This window comes from Petromyzon marinus, chromosome 79 (assembly GCF_048934315.1).
Source record: "Petromyzon marinus isolate PM22_M1 ecotype Great Lakes invasive population chromosome 79, UKy_Petmar_22M1.pri1.0, whole genome shotgun sequence".
Lineage (NCBI taxonomy): Eukaryota > Metazoa > Chordata > Hyperoartia > Petromyzontiformes > Petromyzontidae > Petromyzon > Petromyzon marinus.
In genome coordinates, this window is record NC_133745.1 from 24,150,911 (window position 1) to 24,167,936 (window position 17,026).

At 46.6% G+C, this 17,026-nt stretch overlaps 1 protein-coding gene across 2 annotated transcripts in view; it reads left to right on the top strand.

Annotated features, from left to right (window-relative positions):
• Positions 1-1,421: 1,421 nt before the first annotated feature.
• The window catches only part of LOC142907489 (NACHT, LRR and PYD domains-containing protein 3-like), a 32,881-nt gene continuing 17,276 nt past the window's right edge, over positions 1,422-17,026 (top strand). The window contains exons 1-2 of one of the 2 annotated variants that reach the window (XM_076057061.1): positions 1,422-1,538; positions 12,961-13,346. In XM_076057061.1, the coding sequence (XP_075913176.1) occupies positions 12,983-13,346 (364 nt within the window). In that variant the 5' untranslated portion in view covers positions 1,422-1,538; positions 12,961-12,982. Of the gene's footprint in view, positions 1,539-12,960; positions 13,347-16,921; positions 16,941-17,026 lie in introns of those variants that run through there. The other variant, XM_076057062.1, reaches the window with a different exon arrangement.

Below are 17,026 nucleotides of genomic sequence, written 5' to 3' on the forward strand. Positions count from 1 at the left end.
TGTGGATGTCTCTCGGTGTCTGTGTCTCTCTTTCCTTTTCCACGATGTGGTGTTGTATTTACATGCAAATTCTACCTCTAGCCCCGCCCACTTACCCTTGGGCTGAGCTTATCTCAAGCCAATATAACTTTGTGTTTCAGCAGCTTTCTCGCTATATTTTTTCACCTGATGATGGTTGCTTGTGTTGCGATCGAAACGTCGTGATCTATTATTTTTTTCTACCTACGTGACTTTACCTAAAGAACCAAAGAGTATTGTGATTTTGATAGTGATCGTTGTGGTGGAGGTGGTGATATTGATGGTGGTGTTAACGATAGCGGTGATTTTGGTGGTTGTAATGGTGGTATTGATGGTGGTAATGGTGGTTGACTATTACCCCTCTCGTGTCCTTACTTCCACAACCAGGTTTAAGAATCTGCTGGTGTCTGTGCTGGAGGTGGACGTCGGATATCTGTGCGGTCTGGAGCGGTGGACAATAGACTCCTGCAGCTCAACCAGGTGGACGCACTGGGCAGGGGGCAAGATGGTTGTGGCCTTAGAGACCCACTTACTCCCACAGAGAGCCATAGACTCACTCACAGAGTACACTCACACAGAGAGCCAAAGTCTCACTGACACAGAGCCATAGGCTCACTCACATGGAGACACATAGACTCACTCACACAGAGAACCATTGATTAACTCATTGGTTTTTTCGGTAAAGTCACGTATGTAGAAATACCATAAAATTATATTAAAATAAATCAATCACGACGTTTCGACCGCAACACAAGCGATCTTCATCAGGTGTAAAAACAAATAGCACATAGGGTGACATCAGCGCAACACATAGAGAGCGTTAAACTGCACGGAGGTAAATACAACAAGAAGATGAGAGACGAGAATTCAAAAAACCTAAGAAAAATTTACGTGATGCAAAACCAGTCGGCCAACGACACAGTTAGACACCTGCCTGGCAGACCACGAATTTCAGAAGAGTGCTAAATTTCGTGTTCATCCTCTGGGTTGAACATACCAGCATAGACAGAGTGAACAAATACGAGGTATAAGATAGCAGAAATACATATACAGGGACACAAGAGGTAAGAAGAGGAAAGACGGACAGAGAAGCAAGAAAAAAGGGGCCGGAGGGATGAACAGACAGAGGCTTAAAATAAGTAGTAGAGGTGGGGGGAGGGGCGGAAGAAAGCAAGGGGCACCCCACCCACCCCACCCACCCCACCCACCCCACCCACCCATCCCCACCCATCCCCACCCATCCCCACCTCACCCACCCACCCCACCCACCCACCCCACCCCACCCACCCCACCCACCCACCCCACCCCACCCACCCCACCCCACCCCTCCCACCCCTCCCACCGATCCTCCCCCCAACCCTCCCCTCAACGCTCCTTTCACTCCTCCCGTCACCCCTCCACCCCTCTCCTTTCTGCTGCGTCAGGGCCAGAGGCTGAGAGCACGGGAGAGGAGGCTACACGGGGAACTGGGCCGCGTCAGGGGCGAGAGACGCGGGGCGACTCGACACTTCACAGCGTGGGTGAGTGTGGGGAGTTCGTGGTGCATGGGGGACGGTGGGTGGTGTGGTCCAGAATATAAACCACCTGTGTAGGATACACGGGGGATTTTTGATTGGTGCTTAAATGTGTGTGTGTGGAAAACGGTGTAGTGTGTGAGTGTGTGTGCGGTGGGGGGTAGGGAGGTAAATGTGTGTGTAACGCAAATTAGTATCTGGGGCGGTGTGTAAACATCACACATTGGGGAGACAAAGGCGGTCCGGCGTGGTTCTGACCACTTACCATTTCGTGTACTATGCCAGCCTTCATAGGAGCTCAATAACAGCACTTGCCCCACCAGTCTGTGGAGCTCCATGGGGGATGTTTGTGTTGGAGCTCGTGCTGTAGGTGTAGACGACGCACGACCGTGGATCCTCTGTAGGGAGCGCGCGTCTGCTGTGGGTCGCATGGAGCTGCACAAGCGGACACCGCCGCAGCGATTCCCATACCGAGTCACGAGATAGGCGCTGGGAAACACCACCATGGTGTGCTTGCCTTGTATGGTCAGTCGTGTGACTGATTATTATAATATATTAATTCACACCTGTGCACCGTGTCATGGCAGTTTCTCTGTTTTCCTTCATTGCATTTTTATTTCAGAAATATTTCACCTGCAAAATAGATTGAGTTTGAATATCTCATGCGAAAGGGTGCCCAGGGCATGTGGGGTCGTCTAATTGCAGTGTTTAGCGCACATCACTACACACCCATGGACTAAATCCAGAGGCGAGTGACAAATGAATCAGTTCTGCCCCCCTCGCTTCACCAACCCGCACTAGTCAGCATGGTGAAATATGGTAAAAAATCAACACGACCGACAGGGCATAGGGTGCCCATTATCCAGAAGTGCTTTACTTTATGATCACATCCACATCTAATGTGGATTTGGTTATTTTTCTTTAGTTTTCTTTGTTGCATAAATACAACTTGACAAGATGTGTACTGCTTCATTCTGGTACATTTACTGTTTTTCAGTGCATTTCAGCACTGGGTGTGTTTGTTGGATTTATTGTTTGTCACGTGAGGTTAAACACTAACAAAATATTTTATGAACCAGGCAAAGTTCACTAAGCTATTAGATTTTTCATTGAACTGACAGATGCTGTAATCTGGTCCCTTGGGTACCCAGGCCTTCCTATAGTATAACTCCAGGAATCGGCAGATTTTTATTTTATTGTACCAAGTAAGGTCCACTGAGCTATATAGCTGTTTTTCAAAAGCAACCTGGCCACAAATCGTAGCTCAACGAAGTGGCTTATCACGTGGAAATTTGTAGCAGCCAAATACTGTAAACGCATATTTCTAAATGTGGAGGGAAAAAAACTCGAGGATCCAGAGAAAAACCCACGCCACCACGGGGAGAATATGCAAACTCCAAATATCCAGGCGTCGGGGTTGGAATCGAACCCACGACCTCCTGCATTCCAGGCGAAGGGGATAACTTGTTGCCACCACTGAGCCCCTTGTTAATCTGATGTGGTATACTGGTACAGCCCCTGGTGGCCTCGGTCACTTTACTGACCTTTGCACCATTGTGTAGTCGGTTCAATTGAGTCGCAGACATACTCTTTGGAGGCAACAAATTTATTTATACCAACACGAAGGGGTAACTTCCCTTTTACCAGATAACAACCTATGGTGGTGGACCACCAGGCTATCTGTGCTAACACTCTGGGATAGCTACAATGAGCAGGACTCCAGCTTGAGTCCTGCCCATGTGTTGGTGACTCTTCACGGACGTTGAATGTAGATCTTTCAGAAGACAACAGCAAAGCTGAACCCCGGTCCCTCTGGGGACCCGGTTTATATGCTCACCAGTCGTGGCCGGCTCTGCCCTTGGCCACGACTACCTTCTCGATTCCTATTGCAAGATCTCGCCCTGATACGTGACTACCCACTAGCCCCAACTTGGGGCCCCTGTGTAGACTTTACCCGTCATGTACCTTCCAGGGTCAACCAGAGTGCAATGGCCCACATTAACCTCATTCATGGTTGACACTTTCACACCCCTCCTATAGAGAACAGCACTGCACGCCACACGTGGTGCCACTCAGCGCCATGACTCAGCGCTCACCAAGCCCCACTAGGGCTGGTACTACACCCACATATATGGGGTGTCGGTGATGTAATTACATCGCACGCCGTGCCTCTCAGGCCGGCACTACACAGTGGCATTCCCGATGTCACTACATTACCCCCCCCCCCCCCCCATTCGTAGCATTCAGCCGTCCTGGCTGTCAACTCCCCCTTAAAACTAACCAAGTGAATAAGTTCTAGATTTGAAGCTTTCGTGACTGCAAGGATCCATACTCTTTGGTTCTATTCGGTAAAGTCACGTAGGCAAAAAATAAAACAACAAAAATCATGACGTTTCTTCCACAACACAAGTGGCCTTCATCAGGTGAAGGGGACCGTACTGTCATGAGGACAGCGTTGGAGTGAAGACAGTCCATCCCAGGTCGCGTCCTTTTAAGCTGTGTGGGAGGAAACAAAATGCTTTGACAAAGGAATTAGCATAAAATGACCGTAATGCACAAGAGGACCGGCACGGAGGGGGGGAGGGGGTGTGAATTGGAACGTAGAGGACCGGCACGGGGCGGGGGGGGAGTTTACAAATGTAGGTGTGAAGTGAAATAAGCGTCTATGAAAGTTTGGTATATCACTATTTGGATAAATACCATTGAAAATTAGTTTAATGTTTGGTATGATTTAGAACATCTTTCCAATGGTTGCTTAAGTGAATAAGGTGAAAAAAGCGAGTAAAAGTGACTAAACGCTATGTGTGCCTCAATAACAATAACAAATAGCATATAAATAACCAAGCCCACCTATACAATATATACACTAGCTGCAAATGTACAGAACAACACGAGAAAATATAAAACGCGAATGCACGGAATCCCCTCCATCACCAACAACTCCCATCCTCACCGTGTAACAATACCCATAAGCACAACAAAGGCTAGGTTCAGCCAATAACCGATATGGCCTACTGAGTGTGACAAGCAACTGATGGTGTGGGAGTGTGTGTGCATGGGTGTCACAAAATCCGAAGAGTTTTTGAGCGAGTCCTCGTGGCTGGGCCTCCAGTGGAGGTGGGCTCACTCTCCCTGGAGGTCCCAGGGGGAATATGCAACTGTCCAGTCGAATCCGGCTCCTCACGAAGAGCAGTAGGCCGGGTCGACGGGTTCTCCTCTCTCGAATCAAGTGAAGACAGCGCAGGCGGCGGCTCGGGGGACATCAGGCGCGCGGCACCTGAGGGAGGAAGCACACGACTCCGCTGAGGACCAACCTCAACGTGCACACATGCCAGCTCGCCGGACACATCTGTCCCTCGGCGCCCACAGTGTGGAGATGGAACAAACTCACAGGGAGCAATAAAGGGCTTAGGGCAAGAGGAGTGTACAAATCAACTCCGCCGCCCCAAGCGGATCTGGACACACTGCGGTCGAATGACCCGAATCACATCAACCAGCCCTCTCCAGGGTTTGAGCAATTTGGGCGATGTACCCACCGGTACCTGTGGACAGTGCAACCAAGCTCTGTCCCCAGGTGCCCATTCATGTTTTTGAAGTACGGAAGCCCCTCAGCCATTCATTGGCCAATCGGCACGAATCAGAATTTACCCTGGAAGTCTCCCGCACTTCTGAAAGCTTTTGAAGGGTACAGCACACGGAGTCAGAGATTTAAGATTTAGCCTTGTTGGGTGCGGCTTGTAACTGAACATGAATCAGGGGGTCGTGTTCTCGCTGACCTGATGACTCAACATGGAGGTCAGAGTTCTGTGCAGCCACCTCAACCATACCATCCATCTGCGGATTGTGCGGTGACATGCGTACTTTCTTGGTTCACAACTAACGCACACCTCTTGCAATAATTTTGAAGAAAATGTTTTGCCCTGATTGTTCAGAAGACGTTCGGGAGCACTCTTGTCCATTATGTAGTGGGTAATAAACTGGAGGAAGCTTACTCTGAGGCAACACATTTATTATAACATTAACAGGTTATTACACAATGGGGTAATGGCCCCTTTCACCCGATACTCTATGGAGGTAGTCCCTCCAGACTAGCTTGCCTCTCACTGGCTATCATGACATCTATACTGCTGGGGCTTGAGTCTTCGCTTGAGTCTTCACTGGTTATCAGCTGGAGCTTTCACTGGTACAAGCTCGAGCCGACCCTAGCCAGGGGTTCGGCTCTGCCCATTGGGCTCTACTCTTCAGGGCTCCAGGATGCTCTTCAGTCTTCGGCCGGACAACAACTGCTGGGACCGCTCAGGGACCTGACTTATATATAGGCTCCTGGCTCACTCCGCCCCTGGCCACGCCTTCCTTCTAGGACCGTCTCCGAGGGTCTGGAGAATGACATCATCTCCCCAGCCCCCTTCCCGGGATCTGGGGTCCCGACCGTTGGTCACGATGCTCCCCCAGGGATTGCCTTGGCCAACGGCCCGTCATCATTAATCCAGCAGGTTCAGCCTCCCCTCTGCTCCCTACTGACACAAGCTAGTACTGCCGGCTATGATTAGTGGCGATCATGTTCAACCATGCCACTACAATTACATAGCCATTGAGGAATGCCTCAGTGATCTTTGCCGCCAACTGTTTGGGAAGCGGCCAGGCCACAGGCCATCATGAGAAATACTCGACTCCCACCAGAAAATATTTATTCCCACGAGCGGCTTCTACCGCGTGTACTGCACACACCCCTTCAACAAATTAGCAGCATCCTCAGCCATGCCAGGCCAGAAGAAATCCGACTTACGTGTGGCCAATGCTAGTTTATGCACACCCAAGTGCAACAAATGACCTTACCCCGCAGGGCGGTGGGCACAACAATGTTGGAACATCGCATCTCTCCGTCCCAATGCATGAGCAATCCACCTCTGAGAATGAAAGAGGCGACACCCCATCGATCCTCGCCCCCATCAGTCTCTCTGACTCCGCATCGCAATTTAAGCAGGGAAGCGTCCTCAACCTGGAGGCGCCCCCATTCTTCGTGGTCCAATCCAATGACAGCATCACGCGCCACTGGATCCCCAGCTCCCTCAGATGTTACAACCTCGGCCGATGCCGTAAGGGTAGGGGGCGAGTGTTCGTTGCGCGGCTTACAGCGACCGGAGCCCGAAAAACTTGCGCAACTCTCGTTCGTGGGTAATCGCGAGAGGGCGTCCGCGTTCGTGTGATGGGAGCCTTTGCGATAGGTAACCTGAAAAGAGTAGTCACGGAGGACCTCCAACCAGCGTGAAAGTTCGCCAGATGGCTGGTCAACCTGCAGCGCGTACTGCAGCGCCGCGTGGTCCGAGCGCACCTCAAAGTCTCTCCCATACAAATATGGAAGATACTGTTGCAAGAAAAACACGATAGCTAACAGTTATCAGCGTGTGACACAGTACCGCTGTTCAGCCGGAGACAGCACTCTGCTTCCTTATGCGATAACACTCTCGATGCCATTGACAACTAGAGACAGAACAGCTCCAATGCCAGTGTTACTAGCATCTGTATCAAGGACAAACGGCAAGGAAAAGTCGGGGTAGTGGAGGGGAGGGGCGTTCACCAAGCCATCTTGGAGTGCAACAAATGCGGCCTCCTCATGGGTGGTGCCGATGTCACAAGTCGAGGAGACTGAAGTGCTGTGACAAAAGGGCCATTGCCTGAATCGTTTCTTACTATAAACATTTCATTTCAAAGCGGTGTTATCGAAGAAGTTTTTTTGGAAGATAAATAACATCGCGATGGGGGGAGGGGGAGATAGCGGGATTGAGGGGGAGCGATTAGGGGGGTTATAGAGGTGGGTGTTGAGTAAAATAGTATCAGTGTCTTGTGCTTGAGCCTAGGGGCTATGCCAAGGGGCTAGGACATTGAGAACACGGATTCGAATGAACGTCTCATCTTGCCACATGCTTTTTTTACTATCTCCATCAGTAACAAAATCAATCTACAAAGCAACGCTGCTTCTAAAATGGGTATAGTACTCTGAAGCATGTAAAAATGGTAATGTACTGTCAATCGTACTTTAACAGGAGCATTGTCTCTTTAAAGGTCACGGTTTTTGTTGTTGACATGAACTCTATTGGCTTCCACCTCCCTGTTCACAGAGATCGTCAATAGAGGCTGAAGTCAGTTACTCGCGCACAGTCAGTCGAGGGAGTGATAGCCCTCACTGTGCCCTTCAGCCCGTGGCGTTGCCTATGGGACTCATTGTCCCGTAACATCCCGAGTTCACAATGTCGATTAAAGCGACACCTTTGTTTAATAACGATCCATGAAATTAGTGGGACTTTATATAGTGTGACAGTCTTGTCTTTGGTAATACTGTACTCATGTTTGTTTCTGTTGCCTGGTTTTTAATTGGTAAAGCTGTGATCGTGTTTGATCCCTCCACTGGTATCCGATTAATTTCTGCATCAAGCACAATATCCCCTTTGCTGTCTTCAAGTTCCACCATGGACACGCTCCTGCTTGCCTCTCCCATAATCTTATTCCCCTCCCAATGTTCTCCTATATCGTCCCTACCATCTCGCTTTACTCCCCTTCACTCATTCTCCGCCCAGCAACCAAGGCTTCCTGTTGGAACTTCTAATCAACCTTTACTCATTCGGAGGTCACTCATTCCCTTTTCTTTTGATGCAATTATTTGGGCCTGTCACTTACCATCCACAGATTTCTCCTGTGATCATCACTTTATGTTCTCTCTTTAGAAATGTAGGCTGAATGTACACCTCCTTGTTCCCAATGATGATTGTATCTCACTGATGTGCACATCACCTTGACAGAGGCTCTTTTTAAAGGCACTCTAATTGATTATTTCTCATTTCACAGCCTCCACTACACTACTCAGCAGATTATACCCCACTTTGTTCGTCAAGACTTGCTTGAGGCAAATATAAGTATGGTCCAACAACTTCTATGACTGACACGGCACGAGTAAGACTGCCTGCAGTCCAACCAAAAAGGCTGCATCATTGAAAGCTGGTTTCAAGCCTGCCCTCCACGTGTGTTAAAAGATCTTACTCACCCATGTGATGATAGTTGAGCCTCTGGGTGTCAGCATTTCTGCTCTGATATTGCAAGTGTTGGATACTAGTGATTTCTTTCATTTTTCTTAGGGTACCTCTCACTTTATACTCAAATGGCTCAATGCAGAAGGTGTAGGGTCTTTGGTTGCTGTGGCTTGCATGAGCTCTTCAAAGGGATATGACGAAGAGCGATTCTGCATTTGGGAGCATAATTACTTCTAGCATGCTAGTTTCCGCCTTCAACTGCTGAGGAGCTTGCCACTGGCATTTGTAATTGCGCAGGAAATATTAAAGTAGGCTCCCCTGAGCTGACTGAAGTTTGCAAAGTCATCCTTTATTTGACTGAGAGTTATTATTCAACTGCTGCAGCTTTTCCATCAGGCCCCCTCTGTTCATGCCAGATCTGAGTTTTGCATTGCCTTCTTAGGCCCTTGTAGCAGTTTTTACGTTCGTTTTTCAATTAAACACCACGTTTAATCACTAATCCATTCATTTCCAATATTGCAACAGGTTGTTGGGCTGGTCTTGGCGGCGTTGTTTACATAATCTTGAAATTGTCCCAAACTGTTGGTTCCTCATTAGACAGGAGCGTGCATTACCACTGCCCACCTCCACATTACAACCATCCCCACCATAAGAATTATATCCAGTATGAGCTGGAGAAGCTTTTGTTGAACTTCGAGAGTACTACTAAGAAATGGGGTTTACGTTCATCCCCACATAAAACAAAGCACCTGCCTGGGTATTCTGTCATCGTATTCTCCCATCCCTCCACTCCCCATGAGCAGTGGGGCAGTTTTGGACAGAGCAGAACAATTTTCCATACCTGGAAAGGGTGCATGTGACTAGCTCCAGTTTGGCAGCAGAGGTCATGCTCCGAATCGGTTGAACATAATTATCTCAGCTGCGTAACACACTGTGAATGCTACATTGCCTGTCGCTCCATGTAAAGCTCTGGGTCTTCTCAGCCAGATATCCCCTCCCTTCTCTACATTTGAGAAATTTGGATCCCTTTTAAAGGAACATCCACACTGGTTTTGCATATTCAAGTTGTCTACGATCCACCGTGGGCTTAACAAACTAGATTATGTGAGCAGCTTAGATCCTTGAATGATCTGGACAAATGCCCATCAGTGAGATACTAAGGCAGGTGAGGCAGCATTGGCTGGGTCATGTAGCCCAAATGCCCAGTCACTGTGTACCCAAACAGCTTCTGTTTGTCCAGATATAAGGGGCTTATCGCTATAGGCAAGAGTTTGACTGCAGTGTAACAGAAGGATGGTGGAGCTGTTTGGGCTTGCCAACAGCTCGACCAGTGGTTTCAAGATCAGCGTCTCTGGAGGAGTTTTGTGAAGGATGTCCGCCTCCAGCAATAACGGAGGGCGGAGGAGTGATGCTCACAACAACGAGCGGAGTGCAGAATGAGTAAAATGCAGCAAGGTGGAACAGTAGGGAGCACAGGTGGTAGATCTGCCAGTCATCCCTGTCACTCAACCCATGACACCTTTATCTATCCTGTAACCTACTGCCCATGAGCCTTCGACAGTCCACATGACCTCAATGTGCACTTAGCCTGGCACAAACACTTTTTTGACGTCACCAATTTTGAGTGGCGAATGGCTTTTATTGTTATTGTGTTTATGTATCCACCCCTTCATGTGTCGTACTGGCCTTCTTAGGTGCTCACTAGCAGAACTAATCCCAATAATGTAAAAAACGATATGGGAGATTTTTCTCATTTGTATCTTGTATGTTTGTGTACATCGCCTATGTGTGTTTGTGGCGAGCCATGCTGCACAACAAACTCAGCCACAGTTATCAATAGCACGTGATATCTACACTGGTTTTGGGTCCTCTAGGTTGTGTCTGCATTAAATGAGTGCCTGGTACAATGGGTAATCAGTATAACCTATGAGACAAACGTGGCCAGGTGTGGTGCTGGCCATTTCTACCCCACTTTGCATGCAGGTCTTCAAAGGGGCTCACTAACAGCACTTGACCCACCAGTCTGTGGAGCTACATGGGGGATGTTTGTGTTGAAGCTCGTTCTGTCGGCGTAGAAGACGCTCGACAGTTTATCCTCTGTAGGGAGCACGCGTCTGCTGTGTGTAGCGTGGAGCTGCACGATAGTGAAACCAATAGAGTTGTTGCGCCTTGGGCGTAAACATCAATGTATGTCCATTTGCCAGGTGTTATTTTTTTCATTTCCTGTGGAGATGTGTGCTGTATGAGAGAAAAAGCGACTAAGCCCACGCCCTCACCCCCTTCTCCCTATTGCATTATCTCCTCGTACTATTTGACTACTCATAAAATCATACGTATATAGTGACACCCCAGGGATAAATTAATATTGCTTGTTATAGCACCTTCTTGTAGAAAGAACGCTGGTTAAGTCAGACCGGCCTGTATATGTACAGTATAGATATTTAGTTTGCAGCAATGCAATACACACAGCTCAATACACAAAGAGTTAAATGTATAAATATCTCATACTAAAGAATGGATTACTTGGGTTTACAAACATGATGTACAAAACTCGTTATAGTCTCATGCTCTGCATGCTGTTGTAAATGCACGTGGTGCATACTCACTGACCAGATGCTTCGTTATTATTGATACTAATAAAAAATGTTAAATTAAGAATTTTCTTCATCAATTTCTCACGTTAAACAAATATAGGGAGGCGTTCATCCAGCGGTAGAGAGACAATGGCTGCTGATGATGATGTAACGTGCCGCTAATTTTGAAGAATTCCTAAGAGACAGTGCAAGTGGAGATTCAAAGGCATAGGAAGGTGGTTGCACAGACACCTGGACCACTGCTGTCCTGTATAAGTGATTTATTTAACATAATGAACATTACAGTAACATTGACGTTGCCTCATGTGTGTACTTTAAGTTTTGGCTTCCCCACACAAACACACTACCTCCACAAAAGGTCATGTTTACTCATTTCTGTGAAGCGTATTCAAGTTTAATTTATTAGGTATAGCCCTGTGAGCCATGCGGCTCTTAAGTCGGGTGCAAACGCAACAAACAAAATATGAATCTACATTGCAGAAAACTATTGAACCACAACCAGACCAAAATAAAGCTACAAAAACAATGTAACAGCAGTAATCATAGGAACTGTGATTTTAAAATTAACAAACGATAAACATAACATGTACGACAAAACCTGCAGCCATAGCTGGCAGCACGACACTCCCAGTGTATGATGTGTGAGTGAGTCAGCAGCAGCGTGAGTGAGTGTATGATGTGCGAGTCAACGTATGATGTGCGAGTCAGCGTATGATGATCGAGTCAGTATTAGGTTGAGTGAGTACATGATGTGTGAGCCAGCGCATGATGAGTGAGTCAGTGTATGATGTGTGAGCGAGTCAGCGGCAGAGTGAGTGTATGATGTGCGAGTGAGCCAGCACACGATGAGTGAACCTGTGTATGATGAGTGAATGGGTCAGTGGTTGTTCGAGTGTATGATGTGTGAGTGAGTAAGCGCATGATGAGCGAGTCAGTGCATGATGTGTGAGCGAGTCAGTGCATGATGTGTGAGTGAGTCAGTGCATGATGTGTGAGTGAGTCAGTGCATGGTGTGAATGAGTCAGTGTATGATGTATGAGAAAGTCAGTGTCGGCTCCCTCTGCCCGCGCTGTCGCCCCCCCCTCCCCCTGGCTCCGTCGCCCCCCCCCCCGGCTCCCCCGCCCCGTCGGCCTCCTGGCTCCATCGGCTCCCTCCGTCGGCTCCCCCGGCCCCCTCACAAATGGCCCCGCCAGCCGCTGCTGGGAGCGCGGTATGTGACGTCATACCACTGCTAGACAACCTCAGAGCACCCTCTACCCATACATTGAGAGCATGGGAGTGCCCACTACATAGGGACTACCCAAGATCAAACCTGGCTCCCACCCTCTAATCGTCACTCAACTAGAGGTGACGCTATCCCGATCATTGCACATTACAACGCAATTTGCCGTCTGCGTGGCATCACGATGGTCGAGGCAGTGAGCACGTGGTGTCACGCAGCTGCTTAATCTGCTAAACCTGTGTGGTGTTTTGAATTAGGTTTACATTTTACTTTTCTTTATCGTAGTGTTGTGTTCATGTGAATGTTCAAATGCTTGCACTGAAGAGTGTTTTGAGATGCCTAAAGTGTTTCGATGCAATTGTATGTATTTCTATATATTCCAATGACAATTTTTAAGCTTTCATTACAATTTAAATAACTCAATGTATTCACAATCAAATACCTAAAGTCACAATTGTACCTAACCGAGACCTCTCAGATTTTAGTAGCAACATTTTATTTTTATAATTATTATTCTTTCCCGTACCTGTCTAAAATTACACGACTATGCTTACAGGTGACACATGGTTTGTTTTCATTTTCTTCAGGTGACTCGATGCATTTGTCGTGATGGCATCAAAAGTTTCTGCATGTGAGAGCATTAAAACCAACAAAGTGAATCTGCAGAAATACCTCCAGGCGAAGTCTTCAGAAGTGCTTGACTATTCCTATCAAACAGGGATAGTCCTGGACAGTGTATATGCGTCCCTCAAAAGCGAGAATAACCCCATGGCACGAACACGGGACCTGGTTGACCTGGTGCTCAACAATGGAGAAGAAGTGTGCATGAGATTCCTTAAAGATGTGCTGGTGCCACTGAGATCCGAGATCCCTCTCTTGGGTCAGTGGATATCACAGCATGAGCAGCAGCTCAACGTGATGGGTGTCGATCTGAGCACAACTGCGGGTAAAGCCATCCCTGGAGCAGCTTCTCGTGAGTGATGCTAAACTTCACGTAACCATTCGCATGTCTCTGGCAAGTTTAAGCGAAGGAATTGCTTTGAACTGATATGAACTGTCATTTGATATTCGCAAACTGCACCACTCTTGCATAACAACATCCCTCTCAGGAGGAGGACATTCATATTCCATTCCATAGCAGGGTATGTACAAGGGATCAGAAATTTGGAGGAAAGGATGGATGGATAATGGAAATGTGTGTCAGTATCAAAACATTGCATCCACACTGTACCCCAACATTCCTGAATTTCTGTCCTATCCTACACCTCCCTTTCCTTGCAAATGACTTAAACATGGTGATTTTCTCTCACCTCTTCAGACAGGCATTTTATTTGAGCTGGAAGAATATAATGAGCTATGAAGCTCTCTTTCAAGTGTCAAGCCCAATATGTTTGGCCATGGCAGCAAACCCATCAGCTGCCTTGGTCTCCATGACTTGGTACAATCTGGATTCCATCAAGGCCATTTCGTTGAAACTGTTTCCCTATTTTGGGTGAATGACCACCTCTCTTAAATTATGGAAGCTGCTTCTAGTTCTTGACTTTTGGGCTGCTTTGGATACCACACACCACTCCATCCTATTGAATCGGCATGGCTACGCAGGCATCTCTCACACTTCCCCATTGCTTCTGCTTCCCCTCTAAAAGTGAGCCCTATTTTTGCAAGCAAGGACTGCCTTCTGTTCAGAAGTCCCAATTATATGGTGTTTCACGTGGCTCGGTCCTTGGCTATCTGCTCTTCTCAGTATAATGTCTCCTCCTTTGTGGACATTTTTTACTCCTAATTTTTTTATATTGACTAGCTATGACTGCTATTCTCTTTGGTTCTATTCAGTAAAGTCACGTAGGTAAAAAATAAAACAACAAAAATCACGACGTTTCGGCCACAACACAAGTGGCCTTCATCAGGTGAAGGGACCAGGCTGTCTCGAGGACAGCGCTGGAGTGAAACACAGCCACGCTCAGACCGCGACCTTTAAGCTGTGTGCGAGGAAACAAGGTGCCTTGACAAAGGAATTAGCATAAAAATTTGCATTTGATTGGCCGACTTAGCATGATGAACGGCATAGAGGTGGTGTACATGCGGGTGCACATGCCGGTTGGCGCGGAGGGGGAGTTTACCTATTGATGGTGTGAAAAGGGAATTTTTAAGAGCTCATTGCATTTCGGACCAACACCACCTGACCCGTGAATTAAAACATGTACACCTGGCCCTCAAAAGGAATGGATACTCTGACCGTACCATCCGCCAAGCTGTTTCTCCCTCCATACAGAAACAACCACTTGATACTCCGGTGAAAACCATCACACTACCATATATAGCAGGCATTACTAAAAAGATTTCCAAAATTCTAAACAAACACAAGATCCAGGTCCGGTTCAATACAGTACACAAAATTCGTGATCTGATCCCATCCGTGAAGGATGTCATTCCTGACTTACAGTACCCCGGGGTTTACAAATTGAGTTTTACCTGCGGTGCTTGCTATATCGGGGAGACAAAGCGACATGTCTCTGACCGAATTCGCGAGCACAAATCAGATTTGAAACACGGCAGAACGAATTATTCTGCCGTAGCTGATCACTGTTACAACACTGTGGGTGATCACGATATAATTTTCTCCGATACCAAGGTTCTTTGCAAACCCACGGGTTTTTATCAGAAATTTGTTTACGAGGCAATTCAGATCTACAAACACAGACACAATTTCAACCGAGAAGATGGTTTCAAATTAAGCAACCATTGGAAAGATGTTGTAAATCGAACCAAACATTAAACTAATTTTCAATGGTACAGTATATTTTTCAAGTAGTGGTACCCCAAACTTTCGCAGCTCTTAAAAATTCCTTTTTCACACCATCAATAGGTAAACTCCCCCTCCCCCCCCACGCCAACCGGAATGTGCACCCGCATGTAAACCACCTCTACACCGTTCATCATGCTAAGTCGGCCAATCAAATGCTAATTTTTATGCTAATTCCTTTGTCAAGGCACCTTGTTCCCTTGCACACAGCTTAAAGGTCGCGGTCTGAGTGTGGCTGTGTTTCACTCCAGCGCTGTCCTCGAGACAGCCTGGTCCCTTCACCTGATGAAGGCCGCTTGTGTTGTGGCCGAAACGTCGTGATTTTTGTTGTTTTATTTTTTACTAACGTGACTTTACCGAATAGAACCAGAATATGGATCCTTGCAGTCACGAAAGCTTTAAATCTAGAAATGACTGCTATTTCTAATGACACCCCGCCTTTTAATGCCATTGACTCATGAAACGGAACCTACTCTCTCCTCTTGAAAAATGTTGATACTCCTACTGATACTCCTGCTGTTATGGAGTGACTCATGCAGCAAGCTATGGCTGCAAAGTTTGGTAGTACATGTTATGTGTATCTTTTATTGTAAAATTTAAATTAGTTCCTATGATCACTGTTACATTGCTTTTATAGCTTTATTTTAGTGATTTCTAAAACGTTTTGGTTTAGCCATATTTATTTGTTGTAGTACAGAGTTAGACTGATAACTTTAATCTAAATTGTCTTATGGTTGTAATTGTTTGGCTTGCATCCCACTGGGATGTTTGCACACAGCATTGATATACGGTGCTTTTTCCGGAAGACTTTGCTGTTTTTTCCTGGATTTTTCTGTTTGCGCGTAGTCACTTTAAGATGTTTCTTGTTCCTGGTTTTGTTTGTTGCAGTTGCACCCGATTCAAGAGCCGAATGGCTCACAGGGCTATACAAAATAAATGAAACTGAAACTGGATTGGTTATACTTCACTCCAGATTCAACGTCAAATTTGTAGACCTCGTCATTTGTAAAAAAGTCCACGGGAGATAATGACTCCGAATATATGATTCCCGAGAAATTAAAATAAGATCAGATACAGAGGGATCAGGCTACTCATGGTCACCATTGCCCAAGTGGTGAGAGACTGGGTTCAATGTTTCCTTGGAAAGCTGATGGAAGTTGTTGAGCAAATTTGTCATTGGAAATCGACACTCTCCACAATGTAGTGGCTGCCACAGTGTTTGCTGATGATGCAGTAGCCAGATTAGTTGAAGTTCAAGTGAACCTACGATGTATCACGTGGGATGCTACGAGTGTTGTGATTCATGTGTCTGTTCTTGTGGAAGTGACAGCACTTCATCTTCTCTGCTGCTAGGACTGTGGCTGGTGTACTGCACTCCACCAGTGTAGCCCCCGTGCTACGTGATGTAGGCCAGCTTGAGATGGGAGAGGAAACACAGCCCCAATACCAGTGAAATATAAAAAAAAAATCAACATCCTAGACAAAAAAATCGATAATTGTAGGATAAGGCAAGCAGTGCATTTTACACACAGATTGATAGAATTAGGTTGTGATGATGCTGATGTACACGGTAATGCTAAATGTGGTACTATCTTTTTCACAGGCAAAACAAACAAGACACATGGTGATAGCATTTTTGTTATGATAAAACATATTTTTTTACAAAAGGTACAGTGTTTATAAAAATTGCATTTGGAGAATACACATCGTGAAAACTTCCACACAATAATTCATGATGTACATGATGTTGCTGCATTATCCATGGTGAATGAATTCGCTACGCTTTTTTTACATAGTTTATTTTAAACATATTTGTCTGCTATAGGAATATGTTTTTTATTGTAAGTGAA